This window comes from Capra hircus, chromosome 3, assembly GCF_001704415.2.
Source record: "Capra hircus breed San Clemente chromosome 3, ASM170441v1, whole genome shotgun sequence".
Taxonomy (NCBI): Eukaryota; Metazoa; Chordata; class Mammalia; order Artiodactyla; family Bovidae; genus Capra; species Capra hircus.
Window position 1 is genome coordinate 17292001 of NC_030810.1, and position 21927 is coordinate 17313927.

The 21927-nt window shown below is 50.6% G+C and overlaps 1 protein-coding gene across 1 annotated transcript; it reads right to left on the reverse strand.

Annotated features, from left to right (window-relative positions):
• Window positions 2547-21795, reverse strand: P3H1 (prolyl 3-hydroxylase 1). The gene is made up of 15 exons (XM_005678599.3): window positions 21254-21795; window positions 17799-17951; window positions 15820-16009; window positions 15477-15608; window positions 14281-14420; window positions 9251-9340; window positions 8929-8981; window positions 8633-8754; window positions 6608-6735; window positions 6347-6442; window positions 5543-5693; window positions 4291-4408; window positions 3817-3892; window positions 3422-3562; window positions 2547-3019 (listed from the first exon to the last, which is right to left on the reverse strand). The coding sequence occupies exons 1-15, from the start codon at window positions 21716-21718 to the stop codon at window positions 2864-2866; spliced, it is 2211 nt and encodes a 736-aa protein (XP_005678656.2). The 5' UTR covers window positions 21719-21795; the 3' UTR covers window positions 2547-2863.

Below are 21927 nucleotides of genomic sequence, written 5' to 3' on the forward strand. Positions count from 1 at the left end.
TTATTCCAATTCTGCTGCCGCTGAAAACATCTGGCCTTTCATGAGCTACACTGAGACAGTCTGTTGTCTCTATGGTTTGGCATGCTTTAAAATTGTGAAGTTCATCTGCCTTGAGGTGAAAACTCCTGGAAGACCACAATCAGGCTGATTCGTTTTCTGTGATGTTGAGTATCTCCTGTGTGCCAAGCGTCATGCCAGGCTCTCTCTGAATATTGATACTCATTGATACTCTCAGCCATCCCAGGAGGTAAGGGCTATAATCTCATGTTATAGCCCTTGAGTGTGTGAGGAAACACACTCAACAGATCACACAGCCGGAAGTGGTGGGAAGTGAAAGTCTCGTCCAGCTCAGCATGTGGGTGAAGTTGGTGTTCTTTCCATTAACGTGGTCCTTTCTCCATTAGGCAAGTGGGTTATCCAAACAGGACACAGACCACCAATGACTAAAGGAATAGTGACTGTCCCTACAGGATGGTTCCCATGAGCAGAAAAATGACTGTTCCTTCATATCTCCCTCCAGCTCATCCTGCCCCCGAGTAGAGCTAAATTCCTGAGAAGAGTGGTCTGCACCCACCAGCACCAGTCATTCTCACTTTTTGAGCAGGGAGTGGGGGCGTCTGACTTATAAAGGCCTCGGTGAAGAATGTAGGTGGAAAATGGGCTACAGGAGCAAGTATGGAGACGAGAGCATAGCAAAGGCTGCTGCAAGTCATTCTCACTTGAAAGACGACTGAAACATCTCTTGCTAAAGTTCTCACTGATCTCCACGTCCATCCCCAAATTCAAAAGCAGGTTCCCGGTTCTTAGCTTGTTCAACCTCTCAGCAGCTTTAGATACCACTGCTCACCCCCTCCTTCCTGAAACACTCTCATCAGCTTCCAGGACCAGACATCTTGGCTCCCTGCTCATGGCTGGTCCTCACGTCCTCTGTTGGACCCCACTGCCCTCCAGCCACCTGCAGCCTGGCCCAGTCTTCTGACTCCTCTTCTGTCTGCACTGACCTCAGCTTCCTGGCTCTGAACACCCACCATGTGCTGATGGCAACCTCCAAAATGTCAACTCCTACCTCCACCTCTCCCTGAACTCCATATTCAGGAATCTTCTGCTTAATAGGCTCTTCAAACTTGAGCAAAACACACAAAACCAGATTCCTCATTTCCATGCCCATAGCCCTCTCGTCTGCAGTCTACCCAACATGGGGAAAAGGGTGGCTCCACTTCCCCAACTGCTCAGGCTAAATCCTTGCTGTTCCTTCTTGTTGTGCCACCCAACTCCTGTTGGCTCTACTTAAAAAAAAATTTAACAATATTTATCTACTTGGCTGTGCCAGGTTTTAGCTGTGGCACGTGGGGTCTTAGTTCCCTGTTCAGGGATCAAACTCTGGCCCCTACAAAGTTGGGAATGCGGGGTCTTGGCCACTGGACCACCAGGGAAGTCCCTTTTGGTTCTATTTTGAAGAGATCCAGAACCTGACCTTCTCTACTGCCAACGCCTGATCCACACTGCCTCCATCTCTCCCCAGGGTCCATGCAGCAGCCTTTGCTATGCTCTCGTCTCCATACTTGCTCCTGTAGCCCATTTTCCACCTACATTCTTCACCGAGGCCTTTATAAGTCAGACGCCCCCACTCCCTGCTCAAAATCCTCCAAGGGCTCCTGTCCCACTGAGTCAAAGCCCAGGTGCTCCCTATGGCCCCCAGGGACCCTGACCTCACTGGCTGCCCTCCTTGCCTGCTCAGTGCCACCAGGCTGGCCTCCTTGTTGCTGCTCCCCACTTAGGGCCTAACCCGCTCTCTTATCTGCCTCAAAGGATCACACACACATATACACACACACATTTTTGTGTTTGTTACCTTGTCTCCCTTACTAAAGTATAAGCTCTACAAGGGCAGGGACTTGTTTTGTTTGGTTCCATATTCCCAGCACCAGACACTTAGCTGGTGCTCAATAAACAAACACAGGTTAAATGAATAAATGGGCTCTCAGACTGCAGGTTCCCAACTCACAACCCTCCTGCCTCTCAAGCCCAGGATGGGAGATGAGCTTGAGGCCAGAGGAGCTGAAGCTGTAGGTCTCTCACTCTGCCTCCTAGAGGTGTGTGTGTGTGTGTGTTGTCCTGCACATGGAGACCCTGAGGTCTGAGGACCCAGAAGCCAGACAGCAGAGCAGGATGCATGTGGCCGACACGGGGGCACCACGCCAGGGCACTGCTGACCGATGCTGGCTGCCAGAGAAGGATTAAAGATAATCCTTGCCATCCACCCAGAGCGTTCCAGTTTACAAAATACTGTCACATCTGATACCGCCTCTGGGCCACACAACTGCCCAGAGGTGGGCAGACCGGGGATTATGGTCCCCCTCGTACATATGACAACCCTGAGGTCCCCGAGGTTAAGTGTCTGGCCTGAGGCTGCACAGGAAGTGGCCAAGCCACTTCACACCGGGCCCTCACACCGGGCCTGCCACTGCGTCCTGCCCAGAACAATTTTCATCAAGTGAGACCTCTGGGGCCAATGGGCATATTTCCACTCTGAACAAACCACCAGGTAAAAAAACCACGAATCATTTATTCTTTGGTCGTCTACACAGGCACTTAAATACTGTATTGCTGTCACGTGGCTGCCTGGGCGGGCCCCCAGAGTGGCTCGTGGCCTGCGTCCTGAGCCCTCAGTCAGGCCCGGAGGGGAGAGGGCCATCCCGCCATGTCCACTCCAAGAGCAGTAGCACCATGCGGATGGCCGTGAGCAGAGCCCCCTCAGCTGGGCGGCAGGCCTAGGTTCCCACTGCTCCTCACCCGGAGCTGGCCAGTCCAGGGTGCAGGACAGAGTCCCTCGTGTGGGTCTGATCACCATCCATGGGAGTTGTCAGAGCTCATCCTTGTGCCCCGACTCACTGCTGGAGACGGGCTCCTGTAGGGGATTGGAGGTCCCCTCCTGGGCTTCCTGGGGCTGCTCGTGGGGGAGGTCCATCTCTTCTGGGCTAAAGAGCATCTTTACCAGGTCATCCGCCTGCACTCGGTCCTGCAAGGACAAACCCTTGGCTGTTCAGAGAGGCCTCTGGACCAGGTACTCACCATCGCCTAGGTGCTACTTCCTGGAGAACAAGGTGCTTCCTCTGCGGCCTCCGATCTCATCCTCTTCCTAGCAGGTCATGGGCAGAGGTAGCAGAGATGGTACCCAGTGAGGGACCGAGAACTAGGGTCACCCCCCAATCCTGTCCCCCCAGGTCCCTACCTGGAGCCCTACTGACAAGGAAGGAAGGGCCGGGGACCACGGTGACACAGTGCCAGAGCAAAGAGTCTCTCTGGACCCCCCAGCCCAGTGTTTCTTTCCCGTCTAAGCATCGGCAGTGGGACTGGGGAAGGAGGAAGCAGAACAGGGGCCCCGCCAGCAACAGGCCATGGCGGCACCAGCTGCTCTCACCCTCTCGCTGTGTCGAGCATCCAAAGTGAACCAGAGGGCGATGGCACAGCGCTGCCCTCTGGTGACGGCCTTTACTCCATGCGGGTTTTCCGTGCCCGAAGAGAATCCCACGGCCCTTCCGCACTGGGGCTGCACCTCTGCCTAAAGGGGACAGCGAGGCGGGTGCGCAGGTCAGAGACTGGAACCTGCCTTCAGAAGGGACATGGGGTCACTCAGGTTGGGCTGGAGGGTGGCTCCTCTGCCTGGCTGCCCAAAGCCCAGCGCTAAAGAGAAAAGGTGACGGGTTGGAGGCCTCCTGGTTTGGGGAGGGGAGTGCTGGCTACCAGGAAGGCCAGCTGGCCATTCTGCCCACTGCACCTTGAGGGTTTCTCTCTCCCACGGACAGGCACACTCACCGTCACGGTCTTGGCATCTAGTTCAGTGAAATAGAAGTTTCCTCCATCGAAGTCTCCGTTCAGATAAAGAATGGCACTGGGAAAGGCAGAGAGAGCATCTCGACACCAACTTCCTCCTCCCGCCCCCGAGAAAACCCGCAGCTCCAGTGCCTTCACCTCCAAGTGCTCCCAGCCAGCAGCTGGAGGGGGGCCTTTCATAGGAAGAAAGCTTTCCAGAACCTTCTTTGAAGCTTCACGAACAGGACTCCTGACCTTCCTGCCTCCTGACCCTCAGCCCTGAGCACCCAGCATGCCCTTTTCTGAACCACGACCTCCTCTCTCCATTCTGTTCTCCCACTACACTGTAACCATTCCCATATTGTCTGATTTCCAACCCAGAGGGTCCTAGACTCTGGCAAGAGCTGGTCCCAAGCATGCATGTGTTGGAGGAGGGAGCAAGGCATGGGACCCTGGGGACCTGAGGACCACTGGCACCTGAAGTCCCGGAAGGTGTAAGCAGGGGGCTCCTTGATGCACACGAGGGCCTCGGCGTTCAGGATACAGTTGTCCACGTGGACCGGGTGGCTACCATCCTTCCTCTCAGCCTGTGCCTCTGCGGCCAAGGGGACACACGTCAGCACTGGGGCTCTCAGGGGACTGCCGTGCAGCTCTCCTGCTGGCCTGGGGGTGCGTTTGGGTCACTACCAACCAGCTTCCTTTCCTCTGGTTTGATCCACACCTTTGAGTCTTTTGACACAGCAGCAAGACCAACCTTAAATCCTCAACACTGGCGGAATAAAGACAAGGCCTCATCCAGCCCTCCCCTGCCTGACCACTGGCCTCCTGCTGGCCAGGCCCCAGGGCGCCCCCACCTGGAGACCGTGCATATTGCAAGCTTGGCATATTCCTTTGGTGTGCCCAGATTATGGCAGGATTCCAGACATTCTGCGGGACAGTAAAGCCCTAACCTCTGCCACCATCAGTGGAACGTCAGCGCCGGGCCACTGAAGGCTCTGGCAGGACAGACCCGGCTGTGGGTCATATGTGAGTCCTGGACACTGGCCGTACCTCACCCCTCCGCAGGGACGAAAAGGGAATGTGACAGAGGGGGAGTGAACGGCGAGTGGCCTCCAGTCTGCCCTAACTTATAAAATAAGGAGTTCCCTCACACATGTGGTACTTAAAAATTAGTGACAGGAACTTAAAACACAGCTCATGGTTCATCTAAAGACACCTGTATGCCCAACCCTGATGCTGAGAACCACTGACTTAGAGGATGAACAAGGCTCTTGAAGGTGGTTGTTTAGTCTCTAAGTCATCTCCAACTAGAAGCACTCTGTGATTCGGCCTCTGAGGCCCTGCCAGCCTCACCTGGCTGCCCCGTCCCCCTACCTCCCTGACCTTCCTCTCCAGAAATGGCAACTTTCTTAGTTCCCCCAACTCCTGGTGGATCAGTGCTGCCACTCCTTTGTACATGGCTGCGGTTCCCTCTGGCTTAAACATCCTCCATCGCCCCATGTACTCCACAACCCCCATTCATCCTGTGTAACCGCTGTCACCGCCTCTGGGAAGCCCTCCTGACTGCCCAGGGAGACTGACTCCAACTTCCTCCGCAGCGCGGACTGCGCTCCTTCACGCTGGCTCCCCAGCAGGATGAAGGAGCCCGTGCCTGCTCTTCTCCCCGTCCCGGCGCCCGGCCAGTGCCTGGGGGTCTGCCGGGCGGGGCTGCAGGACGAGGGAGGCCCACCTTCGATGGCGGTGCGGCACACCAGGTGGGAGTAGGAGAAGTAGAGCGGGGTGTCCAGGCGGAAGTACGACTCCATGACGCGGCGCACCTTCTCGGTCACGTTGTAGTACAGGTGGGCGCTCTGCAGAGGAACCTTCCCTTCCTGCCCCAGCTGCCGAGAAGAGCAGTGGTCAGCCTGGGTCAGGGGCCCTGGGCGCCCCTCTCTCTGGAGGCCGACAGAGACCAGGGAGGCAACTGGCCCCACTCTTCGAGCTCTGAAGGCGCAGTCCCTCTGCTTCCCGCACGTGACCCTCTGCCATCGCCCGCCCCCCTCCCCTCCACACTTCTCTTTATAAGTAACTCATGCATCCTGCTCAGAAGTAGAGCCATTCTAGGACTTCCCTCATGGTCCAGACTCTGTGCTCCCGATGCAGGGGGCCCAGGTTTGATCTCTGGTCAGGGAACCAGATCCCACATGCTGCAACTAAGAGTTGGCGTACCACAGCTAAAGCTCTCGCATGCTGCAACTAAGGCCCAGTGCCACCAAATAAATAAAAATAAATATTTTTCTTAAAGTATAGCTGTTCTTCAGAAAGCACTCTCAAACTCGGGGTATTAGTCTTACTTGCTTGCCTCAATTTTATTACACTTAAGAGCCATGGTTCAAAGGTCAGCCTCACCCAGCGTGGTTTATCCTGCCTCCGTGGCAGCCGGAATGCTGACAGGCAGATACTTTTCCCCTTCCCGCCACCATCTCCAACTCCCCCTCAAAGCCTGGGCACCTTCTCCCTCCTCTCCACACTTAGAACAGAGTACTGACCCTACCTTGAGGGCCTTGAAGACGGTGACACCGTAGAACTTCTCGCTGGGGGTATGTGGGGAGGTCTGACCCCGGTAGCCATCTCCTAAAGTTGCTGCTGCCTAGGAGGCCCCCAGAACAGGTAGAGTTAGCCAGGCAGCTGAGAGCCCGGGAAGAGGCGGTTGACTGCCCAGAGCAAGGGGCAGGCAACTGTCCAGACCTAAGAAGCACCCAGTCGGGGGACGCTGGGCCCTCAGGGAGGCAGTGTGGTCACCGGGCTCCCTCACATTGGTCAGTCTCTGCAGCTCCTGGCACTCCTCGTCGGAGATGACGCCATCCATCACCACCCGCTGGGAACCATTCAGGACTTTGGAGTTCATGGTGAGTCTGATGCCGTCATACAGCAGGGGGCCACCTGCAAAGCAATGACAAGACTGGCTAAATCCAGCAGTGGTTCAGACACTCTCCATCAGATACTACCTTCCTGTAAGGAATAGAAATTCCAGTTGATTCCTGTTTACCAGAGAAACCTTCCATTTGGTCAGTTCCAAAGGTGGGCTGAACCAGAGGACGGAACTTAGGACAGGAGGTCCAAGCACTGTTCCACAGCTGCTGGCTCCTGGGCCTTCACACATCGTTGGGGAAACATCATAGACGTTCCTATAACGTGAGCTCAAGACCAGAAAGAACTGGGTTTGACTCCTGGATCCTCTACTTACTAGCTGTCTGACCTTGGCAAGTTACTTAACCTCCCTGAGCCTTATCTCATCTGCAAAATAATATCTTAAAGGCCAGTCCTTCTCTCTTCAATTTCTCCTGGTATATCATAAGCTTAATATAAAGAATAATAAGACAACTCAAAAAGTTTAGCACAATACTTGGCATGGAGTAAATGCTTAGAAGTTTACCTATCACCAGCACCACACTGTAAAGTGATTATCCTCCAATTAGGAAAAAAAAAAAAAAGTTTAGCCACCATCATATCATCATCTATTTAAAAATGAGGATTTTACAATCTGCCCAAACCCACCTCTCAGGCAGTTATGAGAATCAAGAGAAATAACAGAGTAGAGTGAAAGCTCTCTTAAAACAAACGAACGATGGACCAGTTCTTTAATGTGCTAATCTTCTTAAATTAACCACTGTTCACTGAAGCAACCATAACAGCCAGTCTTTCTCTCTTCAGTTCCCCTGGTATCTCTTTGTGCTGGGGACATACCAGAGACCAAATCAATTCTATTTACTCCAGCCCCAGCATGTGCCAGGCACTGTGCTAGAAGAGGTGAGGGATTAACACCTGAAGACAGAACCTGTTTCAATACTCACACAATAAGCGGCACAAAGCAGGCCTTGTGAAAGCACAGAGTGCCTTGAAAATTCAACAGAAAGAGGGAGGGGAGGGAATTCCCTGGTGGTCCAGTGACTGAGACTCTGTGCTCCTAATGCAGGGGGGCCTGGGTTCAATCCCTGGTCAGGGAACTAGATCCCACATGTTGCAACTAAAGATCCTGCATGCCGCAACTAAGACCCAGCGCGAACAAATTAATAATAGGCAGGCGCTCCTGACTGGCCTGGAGTTTAAGAAAGACTCTGTGGGGGTGTATCTGAGATGCCGCATGGGTAGGGATGGTAGGAAGTGTGTAGGAGGACAGACAGACCTCAACAAGGACTTGTGGGCGGAGAGAGGCTCAGGATGAGGAAAAGTGTAAACACGGCAAGAGTGGAGCCTACGGTTAAAGGGGAGACAAGGAGGATGGTGTCAGAGTCCCAGTGTTCGGAGACTGGTCTTGCCCCCCGATGGGAAGGGGCAAGGACAGACTGGAAGAGGAAAGAAGGGTGCAGATGGGAGGCCTGGGAGCCCGTCATTGGCCTGAGGCAACGGGACAGGAAAAGGGTTGGGGAGATAGACAGAGAGCGGAGTCCCACTCGCTAGGCCTCGCCAGTGGACTGGAGGGGACAGGCAAGGGGGGACCAAAGGACATCTGAAGATTCTGAGGCTTGGTGACCGAATGGATGATGGCAGTTGGGAGGAAACGGTCAAGGAGACGAGTTTTCTCCTCTAAATACTTACCGAAGTGAACTAAACTAATGTCCCCGTGACACAGGCGTCTTATTTCTTAACCAAAGGCCAATTCTCAGTTATCTTTGCAGGCAGAAGTCCCATGAGTGAGTAAGGAAGGGTGACCCTGACTGTGACCTGTGCCAGCTCAGCTCCTGAGGCTGCCCTCTCATGGGAGCTGCCCAGCGGACATGGGGACCCTGGCCCTGCTGCCCCCACGATGGCCAAGGTGGCCCCAAGCCCATCCTCTCACCTTCCCGGGTCAGCCTGCTCACGTCCAGTGACTCCTTGGTCTTCTCCTCCACGAGGGTCTCAATCTCCTTCATAAGGTTCCCGATCTCCTGGGAGATGCGGGCGGCTGTTTCCCGTTCTGACCTGTGAGCACAGCCGCTCTGAGCGCTGCATCCCGGGGCCAACCCAGGTTTCCACCCCGGCTCCCCAGACTGGACCTGCCCACCCCTTGCCAGGAGTTCACATCTGCCTGGGCTCGGGAAGCCTCAAGTGCTTCATCACACCGATCCACGCATGCAGTTTCTTCAAGGGCCTCACTTCTGTTTCTCTTGCAGTCTCTTAGGAATCACCTCCACTGGAGTCCATGAATCCTAAAAGCAGAGCAGGAGGAAATGAACAGTGCCAGAGGGCCTGGTGGATCCTTTAGGTCTTGATGCGCGGACCAGGGCCTACAGGAAGCCCACCTCCTCACCAGACCCCTTCCAGGAGACAAAGGGAGATGTCTTTTGGACCAAGTCACCTATAACTAGCCAGCCAGAATTCCCCCTTGTCTCTTGTCCACCGGTCTTCTCCCCGGAGTCACCTGGTGTACAGCTCACCCCATCCCTTGCCCACCCCTCACCCCCACACCCTGGCTCACCGGATCAACAAAGGGAATTCCGAAAACATCATAGGCGAAGAAGAGCAGCTCCTTCTCCAGCAGGCTCCGCTGGCGGTACTCCTGGGCACTCTGAGGACACACAGCGGGAGGAACGCTCTGGAACTCAGCCCTGCTGCTAGCTCTCAGCCCCCCACACCCCTGCCCTCCACCCCGCATCTATACTTCTGCTCCCAGTGTGACCCGAGGCTTCCTCTCCCACCACTATTCATGTGTCCGTCCCCCAGTTTGGGACAAAAGCCTCACTTTTGTGCTCGAGGGTTCCTCTTGCCTGTCACAAGCAGCGTGTCTGAGGGTGGCGTAGCCAGGCTTCCCTTGAAGGGAAAACGTCCCCTTCCTTCCTCTGCCATTACTCTCTGAGACAGAAAACCTGAGGATTCTCAGGAACACTTAGTCTTCAAAGAAGGAGTTTGGTACTTTTACAGGAGTTTGGTACTCAGGGAAAAACGAACAGCTTAAAAACTAGGTGTTAGGTGACTCCTGTGTTATTCATTCAATCTTTACTGCCACCTTGAGGTTGATCTGACTATCCCCATTTTACAGACGGGGACACTGAGGTACAGAGGGACAATATTGTGTCCTATTGTGGCGTGACACAACAGGAAACAGCAGAGCAGGGACCCATGTCCAAGGCTGGGTCTCTCTAATCCTAAAGTCCGTGTGCTTTATCCTGGGTCATGTGCCTCCCCTCAGATTTGGAGCAGAGGGTATCCCTCCCCGGAGCCAGGCAGCTGCAGAAAGAGCACTGGGATCCAGCACCAGGCCCTTCCCACTGGTGGGCTTACCCAGGGTAGGCAAACTAAGTGCCTTCTGGATCCCACCTTTCCCTAGGTGCCCTGCTAGTCTCCTAGCAGCAGAAGAAAGAAGGAAAAGAAAAAGAAGACGGTGTCAGTTGAAACAAAAGATGAGGGCAGTAAGGAAAACTTCAAAGGCGTCAATGAGGCCTACCTATAAGAGGAAGATGGAAATTTTCAAGGGAGTTCATTTTTAAAAAATTTTAAGGGATAAAATTATTTTTAAAAATATTTATTTATGTGGATCTTAGTGTCAGGTCTTAGGTCTGACACTCAGGATCTTCGCTGTGCATGCAAGATTTTTTTTTTTATGGAAGATCTTTAGTTGCAGCATGTGAACTCAGTCATGGCATGTGGGACCTAGTTTCCTGAGCAGGGATGGAACCTGGGCCCCCTGCATTATGTGGAGTCTTAACCACTGAATCACCAGGGAAGTCCCTCCTGAGGAGCTGAAATGATTGGCCTCCCGCACCAAGTGCTGGACACAAAGCTAGATATGTGTTAACTCCTTTAACCCTCTGCAGCAGCCCTATGAGGCTCAACCCCCACTTCTACCACTTACTCTTTAAACACTGATTTTCCAAGTGGCAGCTTTGTGTCAGAACTATGCTGGCACTGGGAGAAAGCAGGGGAGCAGAGATTCTCATCACTATAGGCAGTGACAGGCCACTGTGCAGGTTAACTCATTTCTTGGAGCCTAAATGTCCTCATCTCTAAAAAAGAAAGAACACTGCCTACCTCACAGGGCACCTGTGATGACAGAATGAGATGATGTGTGTTAACGCCCAGCTCAACGAGTTGATGGGTGTAAAGATCTGGCTCAATTCTTGGCCTGGGATGGGGCTCAACAGATGTGAGTCACCTTCTTACCAGAAGGGTGGTGCTAGTTAGAAATGGTAGACTGACCACTCATTTTCTCTTTCTGCCCAAGACTCACTAATATGGCCATCAAGGGCAAGAGTGAGGGGGATCTTAACTGAGCAAAGAGGCCAGAAGTGCCATCTCAAAGCCAGGTGGTCACCATCTAGCAGCCAAAGCGGACAATGACCAGGGTAAACAGTCTCCGCACGGCAGGGGATGGCAAGAGGAGGACTCCTTTTACTGGAGACTCTCAGGACGCCAGATCTAGGAAGGAAGAACCTTGGTTTTTAACTTCAGGGTAGGTTGGTGATGCCACCTCACGGGACTGTTATGAGAATCAAATGAAAGAAAAGCTATGAAAGATTTTTGTAAACTATAAAATGCCACACACATTTAAAGGGTGCTTATTTTCAACACGAAAGTGCCCCAGCAACCAGAATGGGAAGTCTGTTACTACCACATCATGTACCTGCTTCTCCCAGTGAACAGAGGAAAAGTTAGCCACCCTGGGCTGGAGCACGGGCAGGAAGGGAGGCTGCGTGTCCCTTCCACCCTGCCACCTGTACACTCTGGAGCCCTGTGGCCAGCAACACACACAGGTCTCCCAGCCTGGGAATTTTGGGTGTGTGCTCTATCGCTCAGTCTGTAAGTCATGTCGTACTCTTTGCAACCCATAGATTTTAGCCTGCCAGGCTCCTCTGCCCACGGAATTTTCCAGGCAAGAATACTGGAGTGGGTCCCAGACTGGAACAGGGTACCTAATTAGACATGGAGAGAAGGGAGGAGTGAAAACCACCCCCAACCCAGGCTGCCAGTTCTACCTCCCTCCCCCACCTGGTGGGCGCCCCTGCCTCGCTCAGGTCTTGGCAGCTCTCTCAGTGCCACACGGCCCCCAGCACCTCCCATTCTGAACCCTCCACCATCATAGCTCATCAGGCTGCTTCAAACCCTTCCAGGACTCACCACTCCCCGCCGCACAGAGTCCAAGGTCCTGGAGAGGCACTCAAGAACCTTCAGAATCTGATCCTCCGGGCCCCACTGCCTGCGACTCCCTGGCACCCTCCTCCATTTGCGTGGGATAGTCGTGTAGGTGCTGTACATGCTGCTCTCCATCTAAACGGCCCTTCCCTGACTCATTCACCTACTGTAGGCTTTAAAAACCAAATGTCACCACCACTGCCTCTTGCAAAGCCCTCCCTGACTCTCCAGGCACTCCCTTCTCTCCCATGTGTCCGCTCTAGCTCGCTGGCACCTCTTTTATTCTATTCACTGCAGTACCCTACAAATGTCACATTGAATACCTTTCCAAGGTGGTTTCAGATGGCACTCAAAAAGACATGAAGGTAAAACATACACAGCTAAACCCACAGAGAGCTGGCAGACATAAACAGAAATGTTCAGGCCTTTCCTCCAACCCCTGACCTACAGGCCCATGTCTGGGGGTTGGGGGTGGGGAAATAATCTCCAGGAACAGTTAGGTTAAAATTTTTTCTTTACCTAAAATTATTATCATGGAGACAATATCATATTGGTGCATAGTAATCTACTCATGCAATTTACGAGTTATCATCTATGACACTGAATGAATGTACCAAAATTGATTCAACCAGTCTCCAAATTGATGGCGTTGAGCTTGTTTCTAGTTATTTTGCTTTCAGCAGCAGTGTTCTGATGCACAGCTGTGCACATTACCTTTGCACAAGCGTGCAGTAAAGCTGCAGGGTGAATCCCTGGCCGCTGAATCATTGGTTAAACAGCCCAGGGGTGGACCGGTTTTCTCATCCCTTTCATTTGTCCAAGAGATGTGATGCATTAACAACTGAGGGGCTTCTAGAACAATCATAGCTATTTATCTTTGTTGTTGTTGTTGACAAAGTGAAAGGTTAGTCCAAAGTTATAGTCAATTTTACAGGCTGGGGTTTGGGTGAGGCCAGCAGGACACAAGTGATTGAGGGCCACAGTGATAAGCCCCCTAGTTTCAGGAGGTAACTGAGGTTAGAGGTGAGAAAACCCTCCAACTGCTACTCATGTACCATCGTCCAGAACCCTGTGATGCTACCTGTCCACACAATATGTTGTATAGTGCCTATCGGCTTACTCTCTCTCTTTTTTTGACTGCACCTCGAGGCTTGTGGGATCTTGGTTCCCTGACCAGGGATTGAACCCTGGCCCACAGCAGTGAAAGTGCTGAGTCTTAACCACTGGATCGTCAGGGAAGTCCCAGCTCACTATCTCATTTGACCTTCACACTCATCCTGTGTTGAAGCCAGTGCAAGAACCACAGTCCTATTTTACAGCAGAAGAGACAGACTCAGAAGGGCAAAGCAGCATGACTGAGATCCCACACGATGTGCCAAAAATCACATGGCTAGTAAGTGGAGGAGTCAGGACTTGAGCCTGTATTAGTGACTTGAAATCCACCTCATTGTTCTGGGCTCAAGAAGGAGAGGATCTAGGGCCTGTGCAGGGCATATGCACAAAAAGGTTCACAGTCCCAAACTTCACTGAGTTAAAACAGAGAACTTTGTGTGTGTGTGTGTGTGTGTGTGTGTGTGTGTGTGTGTGTGTGTATTTTAGGCTACTTTATTTTATTATTTATTTTTTTTGGTCATGCCCTGAGGCATGTGATCTTAGTTCCCTGACCAGGGATCGAACCTGCATCTGCTTCAGTGGAAGCGTGGAGTCTTAACCACTAGACATCTAGGAAAGTCCTCTCTTTTCATGTTTTTAATACAAAAATAATACTCATTCACTGCAGGGAATTTAGAAAATACAAATGAGCAAAATAAAAAAGAATCACCTGTAATTCCTGAAATAGCCATTGTTAAATGAACAGCACAATGTACAGTCCTCCCAACAGTGCAGGGGTGGGGGGGGTGCTTTCACTTCAGTACTTTTCATTTTAGACTTTGTATCACATAGATTTTCCTTCCACTTTTGGAAGGATATGGGATTAATGCTGAAACAGGGACAGATCAGACAATCGCAGAAAGAAGAGGGGATAGGAAGGAAAATGGAGGCAGAAAAGCAGTGAGTGAAAAAAAGTTAGCATGAAGTAGAAAATGATTAATCTTGGCCAAACAGTGTCAAGTCTTAACGTAGGGATGCTAAAAAAGGCAAAGAACGTGGCTGCTTTGCAGTTCTGCTTTTCTTTGCCAACTCAGGGAACAGACTTCTGGGCCCAGATTGTGCTAATGAAGGCTCTGGCTTATTCCCTACGCTCCCCATGCATTCACGCCTGCCTGGGAACCCTGCCTCACCCTGCCCAAGCAGCAGCTGGCTCCCCCTTCTCTATCCCACTCTGCTCTCTGGTCTGGGTTCAGCTGGCAGCGGCCCTAAGTAACGCAAGTCTCTCACCTCACGGGGGCCAATGGATCTGGCCTGCTCTTCTCCAAGCATGGCTGTATAGTAGGCCAGATTCTGGCTCATCACCTCATCATTGGGGAAGAAGAGAAGATAGGTCTTGGCACATTCAATGGCCTGTGTGTAATTCCCAACTGCAAAGGGGAAAAAGTGGCTGAAAAGAAAGCATCTCATTTTGGGTACCACGAACCACCTAGAGTTCAGTCTCAGCACAGCTCAAGGTGATGACACGGCCAGGAGGCACCAGCTACATAACACAACTGCCTGATTAGGGAGAGAAATGACAGAATCCACATAGAATATGTAATTGATTTTAAGGTGCTCAGTGTCCTCAGGTAATTCAAACATTGGCCTTAATAGTCCAACTCATTAGACCAATATCAGGAATATTCCCATCTTCCTATTTTTTTTTCCCGTATGGCCTTTCAGAAGAGAAGGGAAGATTACAATAGCAGATTGCCTCTTTTGTTGATATGTGTTGGTTTCCTCAACTATAAAAGCATACATTCTTAAACATGCTACAAGGCTTACTTTAGCACACAGTAGGAACTCGGTAAATACCTGCTGACTTGTTTTTCTGGATATTGACATGCCCCTCTCTCTACTCTAGAGCCTCAGTGCTGTTATGAAGGAGAAGGGCTGGGAAATGTCCTGTGAGCTGGTTTAAATGGAAATACATCCTTGCATTTACTATAACTTAAAGTAAAAAAAGTGAAAGCGTTAGTCACTCAGTTATGTTCAACTATTTTCAACCCCATGGACTGTAACCCACCAGGCTCCTCTGTCCATGGAATTCCCCAGGCAAGAATACTGGAGTGGGTAGCCATCCCTTCTCCAAGGAATATTCCCAACCCAGGGATTGAACCTGGGTCTCCTGCATTGCAGGCAGATTCTTTACCATCTGAGCCACAGGGAAGCCCTTACTATAACTCAAGTGCAAAACCAGATTATAAATGTTATAGAGGGGACCAGTGAGGTCCTAGAGTTTCCTTCTCCCAGCTTCTCAGGCTGCTGATACTGGCCTCCCAGGAGGTGGCCTGTAACAAGGCATCCAGGGATCACCTGGCCCAGTGCCTCCCAGAGCCAGAGAGAAGCCAAAGGGGCCAAAGCAGCACAGTGGCCACGATCCCTGCCTTCCTTGCCTTAGGCTTAGTTAAAAGCAGCTGAGAAAGAGGGGAAGTAGACCTTACTGTTATAGTAGGCAAATTGCAGATAATTATAATGAGATGGCAGGAAGTCTTCAAAGGGCTTCTCTCGACTTGGGTGGGAAGCAAGCTCCGTGACGCAGTTCTGCTTACAGCTGAGGACCTGGATGTAATGATCTGAAAGGAATCGAAGAGAGGGAGAACCGTAAGATCAGCTTCCAGGATTCCAGTTCTGCTTAAGATGAACGAATCAAGAGGAAGCAGTTTTCAGTCGGATCCCCAGCTCTAGGAGATTCAGGAATGAGGCCTAAGAGGCCCTGTCTACGGAACCACGTTGCCGCCCCGAGAGCCCAGCAGGCCCGATCAGGAGCGGGGTTCCGGCCCGCACCTGTGATGGCCTGGAAGAGGTCAGCGTTGTACTCCAGGTAGTTGTAGCCGTCGTAGTCATAGGGCCCTTCACAGAGCGCGCGGCACTCCTCGTCCGCCACGAAGTACTCGCGCAGCGCCGCCTCCAGGTGGGGCACGGCTTCCTGCGGCTGCTCCTCGGAGTAGAGGCGCACTCCCAGCCGAAATTCGTGCTACTGGGAGGAAGGGGTACTCAGATGCCAGGCAGGCAGCAGACGGCTGTCCCTTCTATCCCGCGGCCACCTCGGCGAGCGTCCCCCTAGCCCTCGCAGGTTACCGACAGAAAGGGTGGCTGCTGTATAATGAAGCTCTCCTAGAAAAGGTCTTTCCTTGTTTCTTTTGAAATTTAAAAGCATCTAACTTAATCTAGATGAAAGCTATATGGGAATTCACTGTCATTTTCTTAAAAAAATTTTTTATTTGGCTGTGCAGGGGGTCTTAGTTGCTGCATGTGGAATCTTTAAGTTGTAGCAGGCAAACTCTTAGCTGCAGCGTGTGGGATCTAGTTCCCTGACCAGGGAGCAAACCTGGGACCCCTGCATTGGGAGCTCAGAGTCATAGTCACTGGACCACCAGGGAAGTCCCTCATTGTCGTTTTCCTGCACTTTTTCTTGGTAGGGCAGAAAGTTTTCAAAAAAAAATTTAATTAAAAAAATTGAACTCTTAGAGGTTAGAATGTGGTTTGAGGGGATGAAAGCAATCTTTCTGGCAGTAAGGACTGCTGATTACAGACTCTGCTTCTGCTCTCTGTGGGACACAGCTCCCTTCTTGTGGACAGTAACCATTTTCATTTGTCACAGAATCACTAAAAACAAACAAACACAAAACCTAAACTGTGTAGAGTTGTATAAAGTACTATATGTACACATTTTACTTTCAAAGCTATTCTGATACTGTCTCTAATATGCCTATTTCTATTAATATACTAGAACATAAGCCCTTTATAAAAATACTATGCCATTGGACAGTAGCCTGCCAGGCTCCTTGGTCCATGGAATTCTTCAGGCCAGAATACTGGAGTGGGTAACCATTCCCATCTTTAGAGGATCTTCCCAACCCAAGGATCAAACCCAGGATTGGGTTCTACATTATATGAGGATTGTCTGAGCCACCAGCTGCTAAACAAATAGAATAAGAACACTGAGGAATATGGTACCACCCACTGTTGTGAAAAGCAAAAATCTACACAACCAAAAATATTCGATAAGTAAATGAATACAACTGATGAATAAGATGGATTACCATGCAGCTATTAAAAATTGTGTTTTCAAAGAAAATTTGAAGACATGAGAAAAAGTACATGATAAAATGTTAATTCAAAAGGATGATTAAAAGTATATACACAATATGACACCAAATTAGGTTTAAAAACTAGATTTGTTGCTGTTGTTTTGTCCAACTCTATTGCTACTCCATGGACTGTAGCCCGCCAGGCTTCTCTGCCCATGAGATTTCCCAGGCAAGAATACTGGAGTGGATCGCCATTTCCTTCTCCAGGAATTTTCCTGACCCAGTGATCGAACCCTTTGTCTCCTACATTGGTAGTTGGATTCTTTACCACTAAGCCATCAGGGAAGCCCATAAAAATTAGGTACTGAAGACTTAAAAAATAGACCAAAATATCAACCACTGGTTTTCTGAATGTAGCACTGTTAGAGATAATTAATTCCTGTTTTTTTTATGTATTTGCATTTTTCTAACATTGTACAATGAACATACATTACTTTTGTAATCTGAAAACAACCCTAGTGAATGTCACTATAATAAACAGTGAGATGGGGAGGCAGGTAGGAGGGAGGGTCAGGATGGGGAACACATGTACACCCATGGCTGATTCATGTGAATGTATGGCAAAACCAACTCAATACTGTAATTAACCTTCAGTTAAAATTTAAAAAAATAAAAATTAAAAAAAAAAAAGAGTGAGAGAAGAGGATAACATTTTTTGTTTTTTTTTTTCACCATATGGGGTTTGGCCTCAAGATCCTTGAAGTCAGCCTCCTTCACCCCAGACATGGTCTGGTAATAGTCCAGGTTCTGTCGCATCTCCATGTGCTCAGGGTTGCCCACGAAGAAGGTGTGGGCTGCTGCTACGGCTTTCTCCAACTTGTTTATCTAAGGATGAAGAATAAAAACATAGTTGTCACATGCAAACTCTGAAGTCTGAATATGCAGTTCACAGTAAACAGGAAATTCCTGCCTTCCTGAGCCTTCCACTCAGTGTGTCCAAGCCCCTCCCAAGCCCAGAAAACACACCTATTGCAAGAAACTACATACCAGAGATTAGAAGCACGGGGCCCTGAACAGATTTTCAGCTATTTCTCAAATCAGAATTAGGGATTCCTCAAATTACAGGAGGTCATGCTTCAAAAGTATAAACATTCTATTCTAAAACAAAGGTGTTATTGTAGGGGGAATGCTATGGATGACTGACTGCCTGAGATAATCCAGTCTCGAGATTCAGATGTAGGGATTGAGCTGAAAAAAGTCCAAGAACTCAAGGATTTAGGGGTAGGGGGGAAAGCGCAGTTAACAATTAGACCATGCCTAAGAATTTGCCTAGAAAAAAAAAATGCTTTTTTTTTTTTTTTCGCATATGTGTTTTTGACTCATTCAAGGAAAAGGTGGGTGGCGGAAAGTCTTAAGGTCCTATACAAAATCCAGACATGACATCTTCTGCCTTTTCAAAGCCCAGGGCTCATGAGGTTAAAACTGGTGACTTTACAGAAATATGAGAGGGGAAGAATTGTGCTACAGGCCACAGTAATGCTGAGAGCAATGGACTCCAGACACCAAAATTACACAGCTTCATATAGAGAGCCCAGAAGAAATCACTGATGATATAATGATTAACAACATGGGTTGTGGTATCAGACTGGTAACAATGGTAGGTTTAATTATTTTCTTGCTGGGGCTTTAGACAAGTTAAAGTTTATTCTCTAAACTCATTCCCGGGACTCTGCTAGTGGTCCCGTGGTTAAGAATCTGCCTGGCAATGCAGGGGACAGGGGTTCAATCCCTGGTCTGGGAAGATTCCACATGCTGCAGGTAATTCAGCTTGTGCACCACAACTACTGAAGCCTGTGTGCCCTAGAGCCTGTGCTCTGCAACAAGAGAAGTCACCACAGTGAGAAGCCCAAGCACCACAACTGGAGAGTAGCCCCCCACTCATTGTAACTAGAGAAAAGCCCCCGAACAGCAACAAAGACCCAGCACAGCCAAAAATGAATAAATAAATATATAAATACATCCCCTAATCTCACAGGATTGCAGGGAAAGTTAAATGAGAGGATATATATGCAGCTTTTAACACATGGCACTGGGCACATATTAAATGCTTAATAAATGTCAGCTCAATGAATGTAAATCCTCAGTTCAGTTCAGTCGCTCAGTCGTGTCCAACTCTTTGTGACCTCATGGACTGTAGTATGCCAGGCTTCCCTGTCCATCACCAACTCTTGGAGCTTGCTCAAATTCATGTCCATTGAATCGGTGATGCCATCCAACCATTTCATCCTCTGTTGTCCCCTTCTCCTCCTGCCTTCAACCTTTCCCAGCATCAGGGCCTTTTCCACTGTGTCAGTTCTTCCCAGCACATGACTAATATGCCAAGAAAACATTTTTTCTTTTCTGACTTTAGCACTAGTAAATGCACACTAGACAAGGAGTCAGCCCTGGCTGTGACCCCCAAATAGCTAGGTGACCCAAGGTCAACAATCCCCATCACTGTCCCTCAGTATCCCTAACTGTAAAATCAGAAATTCTCTCAAAGTGAAAGTGAAGTCGCTCAGTCATGTCCGACTCTTTGTGACCTCATGGACTGTAGCCTGCACCAGGATTCTCCATCCATGGGATTACCCAGGCAAGAGTACTGGAGTGGGTTGCCATTTCCTTCTCCAGAAATTCTCTCAAGTCTGTCCCTTTTATGGACTGACTCTCTTGTATCTTTCAGCACTACTCTTGCCTTTCGCCATTCTCCTCCATCTCTATACTCTTCACTCCACCTCCAGCTCTTTTTTACCCTCTGAGCGCAAGGCACCTGATTTCTCTCTCTCATGTGGACAACTGCAGTCATCTCCTAATGGTTTACTCTGTCACCACTTTCTCCTTCTCCCAAGGCTTATCCCACATGGTTTCCAGAATCAGCATCCTACAACCCAGTTCTGATGATGGGTCCATGAAGTCTGCAGAATTCTCTTCCCACTCTGGCCCTACTCTGTTGGAAATGGCTATCGTTCCTCTCCTCCAGCAATAGTTGGGATCAGCTTCCAATGTCACCTCTTCTTTCAAGTCAAACTTCTCTGACACACAGTTAGATTTTTCCTCTGGTGTGTTTCCACAGCAGGATATAGATACTCTTTCAGGAGCCCTTACTACTAAAATGACTCTTACACTGCAAAGCGAACTAAAACAAAAACATACAAAGTCAAGCACATTACCTGTTCAAAAACTGGAATGTGGTAAGTGTTTAGTAAATGTTTGTCAAACAATTTTTAAGTGTTGTTAAGTGACATTAACCAAAGACACAGCCCAATTATTTTGGTGTCAAATCCGGTATTCCTCCGGGAAACTAGGAGGAATGGAGCAGAACTGTGTAAGCAGAATGCTTGTGCAGAGGTGGAACTCTGAGGTCCCCAAGACTTTGTTAAGTCTCTAAGTTGAACTGAAGGTCTGTTAAACTATGGATATAACAGATAAGCCTGCACAGCTCCTCCTTCCATTTCCCCCAAACAAAATGGGGCTATTAATAGCATCTATTTTACAGGATATTGCCAGGATCTGGGTAAATGAACTAACAAACACAAAGTACTTAATAATGCCTGGAAGTCTGTTTTGGCTATTATTATCATCATAAACCAGGAACGCTCCAAATCTGGGTGTACACTTGGAGTTAAGGCACTCTGGAATTCCTAAAAATGTTCATTTTCTTTGGAAACCTGACACACTAGCCAGAGGGTCCCTCACAGGGAGGGGCCAGACAGCCCCTACTGGCGACGTGGCAACCTCACGTCCTGAAAGAAGGCTGCTGCACTCAGGCGGCAGGAAGAGCATCACTGAAAAGCAAACCGGAAGATATTGTAGAAAGGTCTTAGCTTCTCACTGGGTAACTTACAATGAAATCAGGATTTACAGCTGCCGCTGTAGTTCCCTATAAGCAGCTTCCTGAGTAACACAAGACCAAGTTTTGCTTGGCATGTGCCTAACCCCAGGCTGGACTTTTGGGGTCACCATCTGCCTATGCGAACCCGGAGAGGCTGGTCTCCTGGCAGGGTCCCTGCTCTCCCTGGATCCGGAGAAGTTTCTCGTCCAAGAGGCCACTTTCCCTCTCCGCGGACACGTCCCTCGCCCCCCAGATTCCCCGAACCAACCACGCCCAGAAGAACCCCCAGCCGCCCGGGGCTCGGGCAGGTCTGCACCTTGAAGTAGGCGACCTGCAGGTAGTTGTAGGGGCTCCGCTTGCGGAACTCCAACTCCAGCTCCTCGCTGAGCGAGTGGGCGGTCGACGGCCCGAGGCAGCGGCGCAGGCAAGCCGCGCGGCGCAGCAAGCCCCCGAAGAACCGCAGGTCGTGCAGGGCGGAGGCACCTGAAGCCTGCGCCAGGCTGGGGGGCGAGTCTGGGTCCACCTCCCATGGGAGGTCGGCGGCACACCGGGTGCGGCAGCGCAGGCGGAGGGCGCGCAGGGCTGCCCGCGAGCGCAGCGCCCGCTCCATGCTCAGAACCACACCGGCCCAGTCCCCGCGAGCATAGGCCGCCGTCCCCTCCGCGAACAGCAGATCAGGCGCCGTCAAGTCCCATCCCGCCTCGGACTCGGCCTCAGCCTGGGAGGCAGTGGCGGCGACGGCTAGCAACGTGGTCAGCAGCCTTAACGCCCGTGCCGCCATGACCGCTCAGACCTAACGGGACCCCGCGTCACCCGCCAGGGAGGTTGGAGGCCCTCTGCTGGGAAGCCCCGCCCTCGAGGGAAGCCCCGCCCTAGACGAAGCCCCGCCTCCCAAACCCTGCGGCGTCTCCCAGGAGGCGCCCACCTCTTCTGCCTTCCCCCAGCCTTGACTCCGCCCCTCAGCGGAACCCTGAGCGTCAGCAGGAGCCC